Source organism: Hyla sarda, chromosome 9, assembly GCF_029499605.1.
Source record: "Hyla sarda isolate aHylSar1 chromosome 9, aHylSar1.hap1, whole genome shotgun sequence".
NCBI lineage: Eukaryota > Metazoa > Chordata > Amphibia > Anura > Hylidae > Hyla > Hyla sarda.
Window position 1 is genome coordinate 98,755,444 of NC_079197.1, and position 20,534 is coordinate 98,775,977.

Sequence of the window (20,534 nt, forward strand, 5' to 3'; positions counted from 1 at the left end):
CCAGACCGCCACTGTCCTTACTTCTCTGCAGAGTTTCCAGTTTAATCCTAGCATTCCCCTTATACCATATCAAGTCTCAGAACATGTAGCTTGTCACGAAAAATCATTGTGGTATCCAAATAGGGAAGTTATGTCCCATATGTGAAAGCCTGTTAAGGCGGTGTTTGTGGGAGGGGCATATTGATTATAGAACGTGCTCCTGCATCCTGGCAGGGCGTGTCGTGCATTTGGTGGCACCCGCCCAAAACTCCCATATCGTATCATTCTTACTAGGGTAGGCCCTCTATAGGCTTGCCCACGCTTTGCGGTTTTTGGGTACACTTCTGACCTCTGTAAGTATGTTATGTAATGTTCTTGTTGTTATTTGCTATATCAGTAATAGTATTGGCACAATTGTTATTACTATTATTGGTGTCATAATTAGTGTTTTCTTTTTTCATTATTAATATCATTGTTATTAATATTATCATCATTACCTTTATCGTTCGTGCGGTTATTAGTTATTATCAGTATTATATTATAGTTATTATGATGACTAGTCTCGGGCATGTTTTTAGCCCCGACCACAAAGAATAGTTTGGACGTTCATATAATTTTTAAGTTAGTTCCACCCCCCCATTAATAATGGTAATAAACCTTAGGCACACACTCACTTGTAATTTTACATTTCTGCATGTGGGGTCCAAGTTCAGATATTCTAAGATTATTGAAGAATTGTATACTTGTTTGTGAAATTATTTTTACGTTTGTGTACTTGTGTGTCAGTACAGTGTATAAGCAGTGTGACCCTGCAAAGTTTCTTTGATGTCCATGCAAAAATAAAGCGTATAATCACTCATTAGTTTCAATGCATCCTCTGTACTGTCATTACCATTGGGCCATCTGTCCCTTTCTGTGCTGACTTGGCAGATCAGCATCTCTCTGCCTGGAAGGCTGCCCTGTCTAGTAAAAAGAGGCAGATTCTGCATTGTAATGACAGGTGGCGGAGCTTTTCCATGACAACATCTCCCTATGTCATTTCATGGATCAGAGTTTATATTAGTAGGCAGGAACTGGACAATCTGTTTAACCTTGCAACCATGTAAAGTAAAGCATAGTCACAACTTAATACAATGTACACTGTATCTAATTGTGTTACTGCTTTGTTTTCTATAGTTATACTAATTATAGATTTATAAATACTTAAAGGGGTTATCCAGGAAAAAAAACTTTTTTTTTATATATCAACTGGCTCCAGAAAGTTAAACAGATTTGTAAATAACGTCTATTAAAAAATCTTAATTCTTTCAGTACTTATGAGCTTCCGAAGTTAAGGTTGTTCTTTTCTGTCTAAGTGCTCTCTGATGACATGTGTCTCGGGAACCGCCCAGTTTAGAAGAGGTTTGCTATGGGGATTTGCTTCTAAACTGGGCGGTTCCCAAGACACGTGTCATCAGAGAGCACTTAGGCAGAAAAGAACAACTGATGACACGTGTCTTGGGAACCGCCCAGTTTAGAAGCAAATCCCCATAGCAAACCTCTTCTAAACTGGGCGGTTCCTGAGACACGTGTCATCAGAGAGCACTTATACAGAAAAGAACAACCTTAACTTCAGAAGCTCATAAGTACTGAAAGGATTAAGATTTTTTAATAGAAGTAATTTACAAATCTGTTTAACTTTCTGGAGCCAGTTGATATATAAAAAAAAAAGTTTTTTCCTGGATAACCCCTTTAACCCCTTAAGGACCGGGGGTTTTTCCGTTTTTGCATTTTCGTTTTTTGCTCCTTGCCTTTAAAAAATCATAACTCTTTCAATTTTGCACCAAAAAATCCATATGATGGCTTATTTTTTGCACCACCAATTCTACTTTGTAATGACGTCATTGTGCCCAAAAATCTACGGTGAAACGGGAAAAAAAATCATTGTGAGACAAAATTGAAAAAAAAAACGCCATTTTGTAACTTTTGGGGGCTTCCGTTTCTACGTAGTAAATTTTTCGGTAAAAATGACACCTTACCTTTATTCTGTAGGTCCATATGATTAAAATGATACCCTACTTATACAGGTTTGAATTTGTCGCACTTCTGGAAAAAATCATAACTTCATGCAGAAAAATTTATAAGTTTAAAATTGTCATCTTCTGACCCCTATAACTTTTTTATTTTTCCGTGTATGGGGCGGTATGAGGGCTCATTTTTTGCGCCGTGATCTGAAGTTTTTAACGGTATCATTTTTGCATTGATAGGACTTATTGATCGCTTTTTATTCATTTTTTCATGATATAAAAAGTGACCAAAAATGCACTATTTTGGACTTTGGAATTTTTTTGCGCGCACGCCATTGACCGTGCGGTTTAATTAACGATATATTTTTATAATTCGGACATTTCCGCACGCGGCGATACCATTTATGTTTATTTTTATTTTTATTTACACTGTGTTTTTTCTTTTATGGGAAAAGGGGGGTGATTCAAACTTTTAATAGGGAAGGGGTTAAATGATGTTTATTCACTTTTTTTTTGCAGTGTTATAGGTCCCATAGGGACCTATAACACTGCACACACTGATCTTTTACATTGATCACTGGTTTCTCATAAGAAACCAGTGATCGATGATTCTGCCGCATGACTGCTCATGCCTGGATCTCAGGCACTGAGCAGTCATTCGGCGATCGGACAGCGAGGAGGCAGGTAGGGGCCCTCCCGCTGTCCTGTCAGCTGTTCGGGATGCCGCGATTTCACCGCGGCTATCCCGAACAGCCCACTGAGCTAGCCGGCATGCTTTCGGTTTCACTTTAGACGCGGCGTTCAACTTTGAACGCCGCGTCTAAAGGGTTAATAGCGCGCGGCACAGCGATCAATGCCGCGCGCTATTAGCCACGGGTCCCGGCCGTTGTTAGAGGCCGGGCCCGAACCGCTATGACGCGGGGCCACGCCGTGGCCCCGCGTTATAGATCGGGAGTGGACACATGACGTTCCAGTACGTCATGTGTCCTTAAGGGGTTAAAGTCGACTAGAATGAGACACATTGCTAACAAGGCATATTGACAGTTGTTGTCTTGAGACATCCCTTTTACTTAACACTGTCTACATCACCAGAGCCAAAGTGCAGTCTGTCCTTTGACTGCTGTCACAACTTCAGAATAGTGTTGAGCGGCATAGGCCATATTCGAATTCGCAATATTTTGCGAATATATGGACGAAAATTCATCATATATTTGCTAAATTCGCATTTTCGTTATATTCGCATTTTATTTTCGCATATGCTAAAATTAGCATGTGCTAAAATTTGCATATGCAAAAATTAGCACATGCAAAAATTAGCATAAGCAAAAATTTGTATATGCGAAAATTAGCATATGCAAATTAGCATATGCAAATTTGTACACCAGTCTCACACAGTAGTATTAGAGCCTTCTTTACACCACACAAGCTGGAAGCAGAGAGGGGTGATCAATGTGATGTGTACTGTGAAAAAAAAAGAAAGAAAAATATGAATATTCGTAATTGCGAATATATAGTGCTATATTCGCGAATATTCGCGAATTTGCAAATATGTGATATTCGCGAATAAAATTCGCATTGCGAATATTCGCAAGCAACACTACTTCAGAATACTGAGGAGGAGCAAACCCCTCTAAGAGTATCAAAAAAGTGAGTTTTATTACAATTTCCCAAGATACTATAATTCTTCCATGGATTTCCAAGAGGACAGATCCCATTTATCGCATATTAAGCTTTTTTATTTATAAAAATGGAAGTATAAAGTCTGGTCAACAGGAAGGAGAACCATTTAAGGTGGACAAGTGGGCTTCTATGTTGGTACTTTGGATGGACAATTTACTTGTTGATGTCCTTCTATATTCTAGGAGCCCCTCATAGAAATCCGCTAGAGACACTACCCCACTTATGCTGATAATCACTTTTTAGTCTAAAATATATTTATTTAGCCCGGCAATCAGTTGTTAGTGGCCACAAGCATGGCCAACCATGTAAAACATACATGGCCTGCCTCCAGAGAGGGTTAGTATGGCTCTTCTTTCTGCTCATAAATGGGGGACTCAAGGAGGGGACCTACTCTATGACATAATAATTGCATATGGGAATTGCATTTATGATACAATTTACTAAGTCTTCCTTCCATGGTTATAGAAGAAGTCCCACTTTCACTCAAAGATAAGGTGTAATTAGAGATTACTGTGAAAATTGGAGGGGCAGTGAAAAATGTATACAGATCACTGGAAGACCAAGGAAAATAATCATGTGACACGATGGAGGCCAAATAATATGCTGTTTTATATTATTAACTCACAGGCTTCTGAGGATCTTGTTCACTGTATTTCTGGGGACTTGTTACGCCCCTGCTTCCTTTTAGCACAAAGGGGGATTTTTTATATGTATTAAAAAAAATATTATACAAAGCACTGAGCCCCAGTATCTACTATGTGAAACACATTGACTTAGACAGCTTGTAATGGAAGTGGGAGTCACTTACTTTCTGTAGTCCATGTCAAAATGCACCAAACTCTTTCTTAAAGGGGTACTCCACCCCTAGACATCTTATCCCCTATCCAAAGGATAGGGGATAAGATGTCTGATCCCTCCACTGGGGACCCCCGCAATATAGCATGCGGCACCCACGCTGGAGGGTCTGGGTCCCGACCACTGGAACGGAAGTCCGACTTTGCCCCTGTGTGACGTCACACCCCGTCCCCTCAATGCAAGTCTATGGGAGGGGGCGTGACGGCCGTCACGCCCCCTCCCGTAGACTTGCATTGAGGGGACGGGGCGTGACGTCACACGGGGCAGAGGGGTGACATCACGGACTTCCGTTCCAGTGACACTGACCTATATTTTTAAGGTGACATTGAGAACTACTCCTGAAGAACCCGTCCACAAGCCGATCCTTTTACTGATTGTAATTAGGAAATACGGCATACATTATACCACAGTACTGTAGCTAATAAGACTGTCTGAATATTCCTTCTATTCTGATTCTATTTTAGAGAAATTAGCTATGTTGTCTATTAGTGATTCCAGTTATAATTGCAAAAAATCCTTGCTTACAATTCGTACCGCTTAGTTAAGGGTATAAAAAAAAAAGAATAAAATAAAGGAAAGAAATTAAAATAGAGAGAGCCGCGGGTTCTCCTACCAGGGAGGTATAAAACCGAATTTATTAGCATATATATTTATAAATGAGGGTGGGAGAGATATGGCAGAATTTCATGACAGTCACGCAGTGGAGATTTCATGAATAGGATACAGTCTGCTGGAATGAAGGGGCTGTTTAGATAAGCATGTGCTCTTTTTCGGCAAAGCTAAAACTGCTCCAATTAATTTGCAAATCCCATTGAGGCCTAGAAGCTGAAGGAAATTAAAATGGATGTGTATGATATGTGTTTGGAGGGACCGGCAAGGCAACGCTAATCCTGTAAGAAGCCCTAGTAACTCTTTTGCTTAGGAAATACACCCAGTTACAGTATGTGTAGCTTTAATCTTGATTTTTTTTTCCAAGACTTAAATAGAAAATATTAATAGAACGGAAGGTTTTTAACCCGTAGAGCTGCAGAAATGTTTCGAGGCAGCCTATTGTAGAACGCTGTTTAGAACTTGCATTGTTTCTATGGCAACATGTTCAGGTTTACTTTATTTAGCCTTGATACAATAGTTACCTGCTGCTGGATATTTTGTCTCTCCATTTACTGACATGTATTTACTCAATAGAGACGTAGAATAGGGCATCTGTAACCCTAAGGGGCTTTACCATCTGATAACATAGTGGCTTTTGATTAAAGGGAATGTGATATCAGAAAATTACTAATAATTTAAATTTTTTTTTTTTGCTAAACATATTTTTAAAGAATTTTTTGCTTTTTCTAATCTATCTTTTTCCGATCTATATTATAAAATGATCATGAAATATTGCAGTTTTTATTCTGACCTCAAACTAAGCTGACACTACCTGTTCTGTCTGTATTAAGAAGGAGGCTGTTCGAAAGTGATCTATACAGAATTACAGAGAAAGGTGATACAAGTAAATTGACAAGACAATAGATGATGTTCACAGCTCAGCTACCCCCTCTTTGTTCTTTTAAGAGGTTACAGAACAGCCCGGTAACCTTTTCCATTCATGTCAGTGGTATAAATCATGTCTATGGGGCTTGCTGTAAAGCACATCACTAAATGCTGTTACATACAGCTCAGGCAAGATGGCTGTAATAAAAAAAAAAATTACAATCAGAAAGTAGAAACCATTTAGAAATAAAATAACATGTTTGAGTATGTGGCTCTAATCAGTAAATACAAATCTAGAAGATACATTCATTTTAAAGGGGTACTTCGGCCCTAACACATCTTATCCCCTATCCAAAGGATAGGGGATAAGATGTCTGATCGTGGGGTCTCGTCGCTGGGGACCACCGTAATCTGTCATTTAGCACCCACCTTTGCGAGCTCTGGAATCGTGATGTCACGATACTCCGGCCCCGTGGTCATCACGCTGCACACTCGGAGCCTCCAGGGCTGCAGAGAGCCCACAAAGGTGGGTGCTGAATGACAGATTGTGGGGGTCCCCAGCGGCGGGACCTCCGCGATCAGACATCTTATACTTTTGAATAGGGGATAAGATGTATTATGGCCGGAGTACCCCTTTAAGATCGTTGTAGGTTAAACCTCTGGGACCCCTAATAATCATGAGAATGAAGGCTGTTGTTGCAATGTTGGTATAGCACTGTGTTTTTCTGTTCACAGCAGAATACCTGATCATCCGATTGCTCACTGCACAGCCAAGTTGCCGTGGCTCATTCTGCAAGAAAAAGTAGTGAAGGGAACGCAGTATTAAACTAGTGCTCTCCTTCATTTTCATGAATAGTGGGAATCCCAGAGGTTGGACCTCTACCCCTGCACACTACAGATATTCCGCTTTGATATTCTGATGAGGCAGAATCCCATTAATGTCAATGGAATTCTGCTGCACTGTACACACTATGGAATTTCAGCAGCAGAACCTTCTGTGGCTGGAATTCAATGGTGGAAAATATAAACAGGGTTATTCTTTTGGCAGTATATGGAGCAGAATGCATTTCTGGCTATGGGGACTGGTAATGCCCATGCGGTCCTAGCACTGGCCACCCATAGAAAAACCATGGTAAAAAAGTGACATGTCAATTCTTGAAGAAGAAAATACTCCTTGTCAGGACCTTTCATTGATATCAATGGGGCTTTTCCACATGGAAATTCTGCTTGTAATTTGCTTCAAATAACTTGTGTGCCATGGTTTTTGCATGGAGAAGTAGAGGAAATTCAGTGATGAAATCCAGCTGTGTGCACATAGCCTTAAAGTGGAACACCAGTAGAAAACAATTTATTTTAAACCAACTGGTGACAGAAAGTAATACAGATTTGTAAATTACTTCAATTAAAAAAAATCTTAATCCTTCCAGTACTTAGCAGCTGCTGTATACTACAGAGGAAGTTCTTTTCTTTTTGAATTTCCTTTGTCAGACCAAAGTGCTCTTTTCTGACACCTCTGTCTATTTTAGAAACTGTCCAGAGCAGGATAGGTTTGCTATGGGTATTTGCTTTAACTCTGAACAGTTCCTTAACCCCTTAAGGACTCAGGGTTTTTCAGTTTTTGCACTTTCGTTTTTTCCTCCTTACCTTTTAAAAATCATAACCCTTTCAATTTTCCACCTAAAAATCCATATTATGGCTTATTTTTTGCGTCACCAATTCTACTTTGCAGTGACATTAGTCATTTTACCCAAAAATTCACGGCGAAACGGAAAAAAAAAATAATTGTGCGACAAAATAGAAGAAAAAACAACATTTTGTAACTTTTGGGTGCTTCCGTTTCTATGCAGTGCATATTTCAGTAAAAATGACACCTTATTATTATTCTGTAGGTCCATATGGTTAAAAGGATACCCTACTTATATAGGTTTGATATTGTCGCACTTCTGTAAAAAATCATAACTACATGCAGGAAAATGTATACGTTTAAAAATGTCATCTTCTGACCCCTATAACTTTTTTATTTTTCCACGTACAGGGCGGTATGAGGACTCATTTTCTGTGCCATGATCTGTACAATTTTTGTACGATTTTTGTTTTGATCTGACTTTTTGATCACTTTTTATTCATTTTTTAATGGTATAAAAAGTGACCATAAATACGCTTTTTTGGACTTTTGAATTTTTTTGCATGTACGCCATTGACCGTGCGGTTTAATTAATTATATATTTTTATAGTTCGGACATTTACACACGCGGCAATACCACATATGTTTATTTTTTTTTTATTTACACTGTTTTATTTTTTTATGGGAAAAGGGGGGTGATTCAAACTTTTATTAGGGAAGGGGTTAAATGACCTTTATTAACACTTTTTTTTTTACTTTTTTTTGCAGTGTTATAGGTCCCATAGGGACCTATAACACTGCAGACACTGATCTCTCATGCTGATCACTGGCGTGTATTAACACGCCTGTGATCAGTGTTATCGGCGCTTGACTGCTCCTGCCTGGATCTCAGGCTCGGAGCAGTCATTCGTCGATCGGACACCGAAGAGGCAGGTAAGGGCCCTCACGGTGTCCTGTAAGCTGTTCCGGACGCCGCGATTTCACCGCGGCGGTCCCGAACAGCCCAACTGAACAGCCGGGATACTTTCACTTTTACTTCAGACGCGGTGGTCAGCTTTGATCGCCGCGTCTGAAGGGTTAATACAGGGCATCACCGCGATCGGTGATTTCCTGTATTAGCCGCAGTTCCCGGCCATTGATAGCCACCGGGACCGACCCGATATGACGCGGGGACACCGCGTGACCCCGCCGCATATCGCAGGAGCTGGCGGAGGACGTAAATATACATCCTGCGTCGTTAAGGAGTTAAATGGACAGAGGTGTCAGCAGAGAGCACTGTGGTCAGACAGAAAGGCAATTCAAAAAGAAAATAACTTACTCTGGAGCATACAGCAGCTGATAAGTACTGGAAGGCTTAAGATTTTTAAATAGAAGTAATTTACAAATATGTTTAACTTTTTGGCACCAGTTGATTAAAAAAAAAAAAAAAAATGTTTTCCAACAGAGTACCCCTTTAAGCGTTGCTCACACTGCAGATTTTCCTTGTGGAATTCTGTAGAAAAATTCAGCCAGAAATTTTGCAGAAATTTTATGCACATTAGAGGAGATTTATCAAAACCTGACCAGAGAAAAAGTTGCTGAGCTGCCCATAGCAACCAGATTGCTTATTGCATTTTTTATAGAGGCCTTTTCAAAAATGAAAGAAGCAATCTGATTGGTTGCTATGGGAAACTAAGCAACTTTTACTCTGGGCAGGTGTATGATGAATGTCCCCCCATTGTCGTTAATGGGGATTCTGCTGTCCCATTCACATGGTAAAATTTCCAATGCAGAAATTCCACATTCTGGATTCCTCAAAAATATAGCACCTGTCTTTAATTTTGTGGAATTCCGCAGCAGAATCGCATTGAAGTCAATAAGGGCTTTAAATTTCGTCGCCATTCTGTGTTTTGAGCATACAGAAATTTTGCCAGAATTCCGTCCAAATTCCGGAAAACTGCAAAAAAGCTTTGCAGAACAGAATTTGAGCGGAATAGCAGAATTTCTGCAATGAGAACCTAGCCTTGGACTGAATACACACCCGTAGAGAAATTCCATGTGCATTGGAAATTTTTCATGCAGATCTGTCAGAAATACACAATGAAAAACGAATATGTTATATGTGGATTGCGTAATCATGAATCTCACCCCAATAGACAAAAGGTGGTAAAATCACAAATCCACAACATAATGATCATGTTGCTGCAAATCTGCAGGTGAATTTTACAGGAGTCTTAAACCAAACTTGCATTTAACCAAAAGGGAAAGATTATTGTTTTTTTTTCTTAAAGTCGTACCATGGTGGCAGCCTCAAAGGTTTGACTTTTCTTTTTTTTTACGCAACTTAAGTGCTGAACCCAACCCCCCCCCCCCATCCCCTTCCTCCTCTGTACTGCTGCCCTACTCACAGGCCCACTGGTTCCTAATGTGACAGTAAATATGGCCCTGCCGTCATAACGTGACGGTATAACCTAAATGATATAGGAAAGCCCACATAACATTTTAAAGGGGTACTCCACTGCTCAGCATTTGGAACAAACTTAGAGCCGTCACGCCCCTCCCATAGACTTGCATTGAGTGGGCTGGGCGTGACATCATGAGGGGCAGGGCTATGATGTCACAAGCTCCCGGGGCCGGCTCCAGTGTATGGAACAGTTTGTTCCAAAGCTGAGCTGCCGAGTACCCCTTTAAAGGGGTACTCTGCCCCTAGACATCTTATCCCCTATCCAAAGGATAGGGGATAAGATGTCAGATCGCCGGGGTCCCGCTGCTGGGGACCCCGGTAATCGCTGCTGCGGCACCCCGCTATCATTACTGAACAGAGCGAGATCGCTCTGCACGTAATGACGGGCAATACAGGGGCCGGAGCATCGTTACGTCACGGCTCCGCCCCTCGTGACGTCACGGTCCGCCCCCGTCAATACAAGTCTATGGGAGGGGGCGTGGCGGTCGTCACGCCCCCTGCCATAGATTTGCATTAAGGGGACGGGCCGTGATGTCATGAGGGGCGGGGCCATGATGTCACGTTGCTCCAGCCCCTGTATCGCCCGTCATTACGCACAGAGCGAACTCGCTCTGTGCAGTAATGATAGTAGGGTGCCGCAGTGGCGATCCCCGGGGTCCCCAGCAGTGGGACCGCGGCGATCTGACATCTTATCTCCTATCCTTTGGATAGGGGATAAGATGCCAGGGGCGGAGTACCCCTTTAAAGTCGTACCATGGTGGCAGCCTCAAAGGTTTGACTTTTTTCTTTTTTTTTTACGCAACTTAAGTGCTGCCCCCAACCCCCCCCCCCCCCCCCCATCCCCTTCCTCCTCTGTACTGCTGCCCTACTCACAGGCCACTGGTTCCTAATGTGACAATAAATATGGCCCTGCCGTCATAACGTGACGGTATAACCTAAATGATATAGGAAAGCCCACATAACATTTTAAAGGGGTACTCCACTGCTCAGCATTTGGAACAAACTGTGACCCCTCCCATAGACTTGCATTGAGTGGGCAGGGCGTGACATCATGAGGGGGTGGGGCTATGACGTCACGAGCTCCCGGGGCAGGCTCCAGCGTTCGGAACAGTTTGTTCCAAACGCTGAGCTGCCGAGTACCCCTTTAAGGTGACTGCTCATTTAAAAGCAGGGCTTATTTGGTGTCTTTGAAGTAGATGGATGTGAAATAAACCTCTTTAGATGATATGTACTTTTGTAATGAAATACAAATGCTGACAAAATACAGTGTGGAAAGATTTGTCACAATAATCTTTCAAGCTCTTACAATGGGAGATTCCTCAAAAGGAGGCATGCAAAGCTTTACCACATAAAGAGCTATGGGAGCTATTCAGAGAAAGAAAACAAATGCACTATATGGGGGAGATTTATCAAAACCTGTGCAGAGGTAAAGTTGTCCAGTTGCCCATAGCAACCAATCAGATCGCTTCTTTCATTTTTCACAGGCCTTCCTAAAAATGAAAGAAGCGATCTGATTGGTTGCTATGGGCAACTGGGCAAGTTTTACTCTGCACCGGTTTTGATAAATCTCCCCCTATGTGGTTGCTTGCTGTATCATGGAAGATGTATGACGGCAGTTATGATCATTTAGAATACTTTTCATGTGGTACCATCTTCTACCATGACAATGTATTGGCTCCAGGTCACATGGTATAACAGTCATTTTTACATGTTATATGTGGAAAAGTAAATCATGACTACAAATAATTAGAACGTGTATAGTAAGTGTAGAGTAATACCTCTACCAGGGTCTTTTTAAAGATGGCTTTTATTCTGGAGAAATTTTAAAATCCCAAAAAAAACCTTAGGCTATTTTTTAGCTTTATCGTAGGAACACAAAACTGAAAATAATGGAGGTGCCGGATCCCTTCATGCTGGATTCAAATGAGGTTTGACAAAGCTCCAGTGACTTGAGTAGGTTATGGTGTCCGGAATCTTACTGGACAAAATATTGCTGTACATTAGGGGGTATTTATCAATTTTGCCTGTTGACTGTTTCTTTTTACCCTTTTTTTTTTTTCACTTTGGTTTTCGTGGACATGCACCAAATGTATCATTTGGTGCAAGTTGTTAGTAATTTTGGCTGAAATGTTGAAATCAGCCATTCACAGCGCCTTTTACACAGAACTTACCACCACAGAGGACGCGTATTTTACCCTGTAGAGCAGCCATTTCGGAGTCCCTCCTGCAGTATATCAGCAAGCTACAACCACTACAATATGAGCGGGCTCAGCGACATCAGTTAGAAGAGGGGTGCTGCTATACGTATCAAATGTAATACAGTATCCAAAAAGAAAAAGAAACACCCAAAACACGTAAATATCAAAATGTTCTCTTTATTAATACATGAATCAAAAAGGACAGACAAGATTATTAAAAACATTTAAAACAGGCCTAAAGCAGCCAAAGCACAAAACAGGGTGAGCCCCCTCAACAAGGGAACCCCACCCAGGGCACCTGCCTATTACAGTACATCAATATCATCACTATGATATACATATAAGCTACTACATAACACTATATTCATCACAACAGCCCATATACAACCTGTATTCTCATATAGCAAGATAATGATGAAATGACATAGGACGGTTAATGGAGGAGTTACCATGCAAGTACCCCCCTAAAGACCCCACGCGTTCCGTTGCCTGTCGGCAACTTCCTCAGGGGTGTTGCCGGCAACAACCCTGAGGAAGTTGCCGACGGGCAACGGAACGCGTGGGGTCTTTAGGGGGGCACTTGCCTGGTAACTCCTCCATTGATGTACTGTAATAGGTGTATATTGATGTACTGTAATAGGCAGGTGCCCTGGGTGGGGTTCCCTTGTTGAGGGGGCTCACCCTGTTTTGTGCTTTGGCTGCTTTAGGCCTGTTTTAAATGTTTTTAATAATCTTGTCTGTCCTTTTTGATTCATGTATTAATAAAGAGAACATTTTGATATTTACGGGTGTGCGCTGTTTTGTGTGTTTCTTTTTCTTTTTGGATACTGTATATCAGCAAGCGACATGAGTTATTTTCTTTTGTGGGGTTTATAGCCACCATGTGAAATGGATTTTATTTTCAACTTGGGTAGTTTTTTTTTTTGTGTTACTTTAGTGCAGTGGTCTCCAACCTGCGGACCTCCAGATGTTGCAAAACTACAATTCCCAGCATGCCCGGACAGCCGTTGGCTGTCCGGGCATGCTGGGAGTTGTAGTTTTGCAACATCTGGAGGTCCGCAGATTGGAGACCACTGCTTTAGTGCTTACCTTTCCTGAACCTGTGTGGCCATGTCCAATGCTGGCTCAATGGAGGGAGAAGGTTCCGCATAGACAATTGAGCAGCCCTGGAGGCATCGCTGCTTTCACAAAAAAAATTTTTTTTTATGTATTTTGGCGCCTTTACATTTTCTGACATTGCTAAGTGTGTTTTCCATGTGCAAAATTTCTTGGCGGGGATTTGCGCCCAAAAAAACGGGATTTGCGCCAAAATTGCACCAAAGATCGATTGGCGCAAATGATGAATTACTGACTAAAGTTAAAATCACACACAGGACCGTGTGATTTTAAGAAAGTTCTAAAAATGACAGTAGAGAAGATGCGCCAAACTTTGGCGCACAAAGACACTGCGCCAAAGTTATGTTAAAAAAGTCACATAAATCCTTTGATAAATACCCCCCATTGTGCTTTTTCGTCCAAGACTGTTGACATAAAATGGAAACCTAGCCTTAGTAACTGCAAAGTAAGTCTACAATATTTATTGGACCTCTGTGGTCAGTAAGGAGGAGCACTGGGCGTCCTCAAAATACCTACACCACCTTTCTCTTTTAATATTCACTTGCCATATAAAGGCAAATTATAGTCTTTAAAAGTACAGTATATCTTTCATCCCCATATCAGTATTAAACCAGAAGTAGGCAAAAACCTATGATGAAGCAGTTGCCCTTTTGCCCCATATTAGGGGGGAAAATCCTTCTTGACTCCAAATATGACATTAATGAAAAAGCTCTAATTTGTAATACTATGGGGGAGATTTATCAAAACCTGTCCAGAGGAAAAGTTGCTGAGTTGCCCATAGTAACCAATCAGATCGCTTCTTTCATTTTTTTAAAACGTCTCTAAGAAATGAAAAAAGCGATCTGATTGGTTGCTATGGGCAACTCAGCAACTTTTCCTCTGGACAGGTTTTGATAAATCTCTCCCTATATGTTTTGAAGAGGTAACCACAACGGCATTGTGCAGAAGCTGGGCAGCTGCTGATACTGGAATACTCCTTTAAAGGGGTTATCCAGGAAATGCTTTTTTTTATAAATCAACTGGCTCCAGAAAGTTAAGCAGATTTGTGAATTACTTCTATTAAAAAATCTTAATCCTTTCAGTACTTATGAACTGATGAAGTTGAGTTGTTCTTTTCTGTCTAAGTGCTCTCTGATGACACGTGTCTCGGGAACCGCCCAGTTTAGAAGCAAATCCCCATAGCAAACCTCTTCTACTCTGTGCCGTTCCTGAGACAAGCAGAGATGTCAGCAGAGAGCACTGTTGCCAGACAGAAAACAACAACTCAACTTCAGCAGCTGATAATTATTGAAAGGATTAAGATTTTTAATAGAAGTAATTTACAAATCTGTTTAACTATCTGGAACCAGTTGATATAAAAATAAAAAATACGTTTTTTTCCTGGAATACCCCTTTAAGTAAAGTACGGTCAAATTATAATTTAAAAATACATCTACATTCACAGCTGAAAATAACAAACTTATTAAATAATTTCTCTGTTTCATATATTTTAGGAGAGAGCTATGTTTGTTCATCTGACAACTTTTTCAAGAGACTGGAATACACAAAGAATGTCAACCCTAACTGGTCAGTGAATGTGAAGACTTCAGGCGGTCAGAAGAGTCCACAGTCCTTGGGTAGCTGCACCAACTCTCAGTCCAGGGAGAACAAGGACTTTGTCCGTCCCAAGTTGGTAACTATCATTCGTAGTGGAGTAAAGCCTCGTAAGGCTGTGCGTGTCCTGCTCAACAAGAAGACAGCCCATTCCTTTGAACAAGTCCTCGCCGATATCACTGATGCCATTAAATTGGAGACTGGAGTAGTGAAGAAGCTGTACACCTTGGATGGAAAACAGGTAGGGGAATTTGGACAGTTATTGATTAACTTTTTGACTACTTTAAAATGAGCAATTCTGACAGTTGGCCGTGTCCGTTGCTATAAACTACTGGACATGAAGGGTATATCACCAACACTTTATGCCACCTATAGTGTCCATTGATCTCCTGCTCCAATTCCATAATTGTTCTTCCTGTGATGTTTAAAGCTTGAGATTGTTCAGCGTGCTTTCTTCAGTTCATGACATTCTTTGTGTCTACATGTCATGTCTACCATGTTCCCTATTACTTTATTATAAAGCAAAGCACAACTTTGTCTCAAATACATTGAGCAATTTTCTAGGTAGTTCCCAAGTTTAATTTAATGCATGATTATCTACAATGCATTTGGAAAGTCTTCAGACCCCTTTAGTTTTTTTTCACATTTTGTGTTGTGGACTTGTGCTAAGATAGAAAAAAAATAGTACTCAAAGAGTACCTGTCATTGAGTTGTCCCCCTACCTCCCTATTCATTTCCCCACATCCTGCTAACACTTACCCCCACCCCACCTTAATTTTTAATTTTCATTTTTTTTACCCTTGTTTCCTCTTCTGTTTTCAGTTCACTGTCTGTGAGCTTCGGAATGCTGAAGGGTGTGTTCCCCGGCAGGCCTGACATCATCTGAAGCCCTTCTAGGGAGAACTTCCTTCTCCCTCTTCTATGCTGTGCTCGCACTTAGGAGCACAGCATAGAAGAGGCAGCCAATCGCAGCAGGCTGCTTCTCAATCCCCTCATCTCTGTACGTGTAACACAGAGAGGAGGGGGATAGGAGCAGACCTGCCACACTTCTGCACACAGCGCTCACTCTCTCCTGCATGATTGACAGGGCAGAGAGCAAGTGCTGTGCTGAGATCAGGTCCCTCCCGAATTTCCTGATTTTGGTCTACTGCCAGGCCAGCAGGAGACCAAAACCCCAGCGCGAGGAGACCAGGAATGCAGGCAGAATCACAAGGGAGACCCCTGGTGGCCAAAACTTATTGACATATTTTTTCAAAAGTTACAAATTTAGATTTTGGGGTTAACACCCAATCTAATAAATGCAACCAAAAGATCTTATTGGTCTACAAAGAAAATGCCAAGAATACTATACCTGGGAAAGTGTGTTCTGAGGCTATTCTAGATCACGTAGACTGCAATAGTGTTGGAGACAATATCAGGGCTCTGACTCTTGTGAGGATCTATTGGAGTAGAGTAATAGGGCATGTCGGGGTCACCAAGGATTAAAGCACTACCCACTGAGGTGCAGTTAAGCCAACATGTACGTGAGCAAGTTGGGCAATTCTGGCACCCGATAGTATTTTTTGAGATTAGACATACCCAAGCCTCCATGGTGACAAGGGGTATAGAGAATTTTGCTGCCCACTTGGTGGCCTTTTGTGCCCCACAGAAACCGCAAAAGTTCCTTCTACAAATGGATCAGAGCTGTTATCTTTACTACAATTGGGAGGGAACGGAACACAGAGAAAAAATGCATAATAATATTTATTTTAATAGAGCAATCCTACCTAACCAGGATCATTTTAAAGGTGGTCATCGGCAAAGAGGGCCACCTTATTTTCTCTCGAATTTTCTCATTATACTTTTATACAATATTGGTGTATTTTTTTTTTTATACCCTAGTCCTATTATTATGCTTTTTACAATCCTTTCAGCTAAATATTATTCCATAGTTTTACACTATATCAATGACTAGGGGAAAAAAAAGTGAACAATCAGTCCGGTTGATACAGAGTTAATAGTAGTGCACTTCAAGTCATGATATGAGTTGTATGTTCTCTGGCATATATATTGTAATAGGAGAGCAGACAAGGCAGTATTGCATGTTTTTTTTTTCCACCGAGGTCACTAGTGTAACGTCATAAATCAGGGCAAACCTGCTCTCATTTCATTTTTATATCCTCATGCACCACCAGGTCCTAATAAAGTGTAGCCAGCCATTACAATAAAGATTTAGTATAAGCAGCTTTCAGAACAAAAGAAACATATCCCTAATATACAGACATAGGAGGAGCCCAGAGCCCATATTAATTAGAACATTCAGAATACATTTGGAATTTCTATCCTGGCAGCCAGCAGAAATGTACTTTTCTAAAAATATCCCACTTACTGCTCCTGCTAAGACAATTATGAATTGTTCTTTAGGAATCTTTGTGTTCTCTGAGCTTAAGATATAATGTAAAGCATCTTGAAAGTGTTAAGGCTATTACAACCAGACAATACATGAAATTCTTTTTAAATGTAGCTTCACTGTTTTTTTTTCATTTACATGGGGTTATAACTTCTGTATTCAGAAATTGTGCCGCTTTTCAGCTTTGCAGAATGGTTTAAACTACCAAGGAGGTATAGATAAGCACTGACGGGGTGGCAGGACAAGTCAAGTCTGCCTTATATCCAATGTTCTGGCATATGCATGGTAGAAATAAATGAGCAGCCAGGAAACAATGGTTTCAGTGAAGACATTAACAAGACATCCGTGTGGATAGGAATAGCATGGACGGCACCAAATGCTGATCACAAGCAATAGGCAGGTATATAGCAAGGCAAGCATTCAATCGAGCCAACAATCAAAAAGGCCGGGTGGAGGTGCTAGGATAAATGAGAAGGTAGGTAGCAATATCGGGAGTGTGAAAAGAGAAAATGTATATCCGCACTCGCCACCGGATTCGGCAACGGGAGCTCCTAAGTGGAATCAATCTTCTGACCAGAGCATAGGAACGTCTTTGTGCGCTCAGAGGCGATGACCGGTCATTTCGCGCATGTGCGCTTCAAAAGATATACATTTTCTCTTTTCACACTCCCGATATTAACAAGACATCACAATGGCAGGATCTTCATAGACCTCATCAGATGTCTGCCACCAGCTTCCTCGTGTCATGATACTAAATAGCAGGAAAACAAAACCAAGCTGGAAAAGCTTTTACATTTCACTCAATTGTCCATTTACTGGTATTTTACAGACCAGCTGTTCCTCAATCCTCATATTTTAGCTTGTACCTATCATCCCATACTTGGTGCATAGATCTATGGAGAAGTAAGTTTTGTAACAGAAATACCTGTAATTTAGTCAGATACTTTACCTACAAAGTAAGCTTTTCTTCAAGTTTGTGCGGCTTTAAATGTTTCTGCTGCAGATTTTCTGTAGCAGATTTTGCTACCCATTGAATTCAATGGACAGTAAAAACTGCAACAGCAAATCTGTGCCAAACAATATGTACATGTGAAGGCACCCTTACTGGGCATTACAAAGTAGTACACATGCAGATATTTCTTCCACCAATAATGCTCCCTTGGTGTCCCTCACAGTGATGGAAGAAGTAGATAGATAGGGGAGGAGTAGGTAGATAGGTTTTTTCCCATTATAGGGAGTATCCCCGTAGGTAGTTTGAACCTTTGTTGGTGATTTGCTTCCTGTTCTTTTTGGAACACAGAGCTCTCTGCTGAATCAGGACCACAGAGCTCTCTGCTGACATCATGAGCACAGTGCTCTCTGCTGACATCTCTGTCCATTTTAAGAACTGTCCAGAGTAGGATAAAATCCCCAGAGCAAACATATGCTGCTCTGGACAGTTCCTAAAATGGACAGAGATGTCAGCAGAGAGCACTGTGTTCCAGAAAGAAAATAATTTCCTCTGTAGTATTCAGCAGCTAATAGGTACTGGAAGGACTTAGATTTTTTAATACAAGTAATTTACAAATCTGTTTAATTTTCTGGCACCAGTTGATTAAGAATTCCCCCCCCCACCGGAGTACCCCTCTAAGCGTCCTTGCCATATGTTCACCTTTATCAATTGCTGCAGACTCACGGACTACAATGTAAATTAGATACAGACATTAATTAGTTCCTTAGCAAAAGTATTTCTATAATCAGATATAAGGTTGCCCCACAGTTATATACATTCAATATTTTTATTACTTCTTAAAACTATATATAAAACATAAGGAAATTCATTACTTTGTTGGGCCTTATTGAGTTACATTAGCATAAGAATATATACAGTACCAATGCTTTATCAACATTTTGGGGTGGGGGAATTTATCAATGTTTGTGTACTTTTTGGCAAAAATTTTTTGCAAATTTATGTGCAAATGCTTTTGTGCACAAAACGTTCTGACTTTTCCTTTGCTTTGTGCAAATAATTTTGAAAATTGCGCAATTTTTTAAAACTTTTTAACATAATTAGTTAGTGAAAGCATTGATATATTCTCCCCTTAGAGTTAATTGTCCTAGATCTCTTCTTACTGTAAATCCTGACCTAAGAGATTACTTGGGCACCTCTAAGTGTCTGACAGCTGAAAAAATAGAGGGTAATGACATATAGCGCTTCGAGTGTTAAAATCCGTGAAATCATTTGAAAAGATTAATATAACAAGCCTTTCAAAAATAGCTGAATTGACGGAATGCCAAGAATAATCTTTATATTAAGCCTCCTTCCCATATCTTCACCTTTATCAACTGCTGCAGACTCACAGGCTACAATGTAAATTAGATACAGGCATTAATTAGTTCCTTAACAAAAATATTACTAATACATAAGATATTAGGCTCACTGCACAAGCCTTTTAAAGGGAAAGTATTGTTTTATATAGCATGGTCTGATTTGGATAGGCACATCAGCTGCTATTGACCTGGAAACCGCTATGTCAGTGCGTTTATAAATAATGCATTAGAAAACACCCACTGAAATCAATGGACATTTATTGTTTTCAACAAGAGTCTCTCGTGCCGAATGCTGAATTGAAGCTGGACAGCCATATTAATTGTAATAACGCTAAACTGTTCATCTGCAGGGAACGAGGCGGAATGTACCGCGTAGCCATCTTATAAAATTGTACGTTTCACAAGTAAGATAGATCACTTGCTCTGATCCTCTCTTCAGCACATGTGCACGGGCTAGCAGGTAGCGGTCCCCACCACATTTGGCAGTACAGAATTATGGGATGTCCAGCATTGGGATTGCAGATAAATTTCAGTAATATTTATTGACGGCAAAGCAAATACAGCAGAGCATAGTCACCTACACGTTTCGGGTAGTCATACCCTTAATCATAGTTAATAGTTATTAAGACTATGACTACCCAAAACATGTAGGCGACTACGCTCTGCTGTATATGCTTTGCCTTCAAAAACATTACTGGATTATATCTGCAATCCAAGTGCCAAACATCTTTTATTCCAAAATTGTAAGTTTACAATATTATAGATTTGTATAACTTGGAACACCATGTCACCAATGTGTTCCTAGCTCAGTGTTTCCCAACCAGGGTGTCTCCAGCTGTTGCAAAATGTCCAGAAACTATGTCCA

The 20,534-nt window shown here is 40.7% G+C and overlaps 1 protein-coding gene across 2 annotated transcripts in view; it reads left to right on the top strand.

The window, feature by feature from the left end:
- The window catches only part of DCX (doublecortin), a 119,465-nt gene that overhangs the window by 23,531 nt on the left and 75,400 nt on the right, over positions 1–20,534 (top strand). For both annotated transcript variants that reach the window (XM_056540571.1, XM_056540570.1), the window contains one exon: positions 14,871–15,211. In XM_056540571.1, the coding sequence (XP_056396546.1) occupies positions 14,871–15,211 (341 nt within the window). The remainder of the gene's footprint in view (positions 1–14,870; positions 15,212–20,534) is intronic.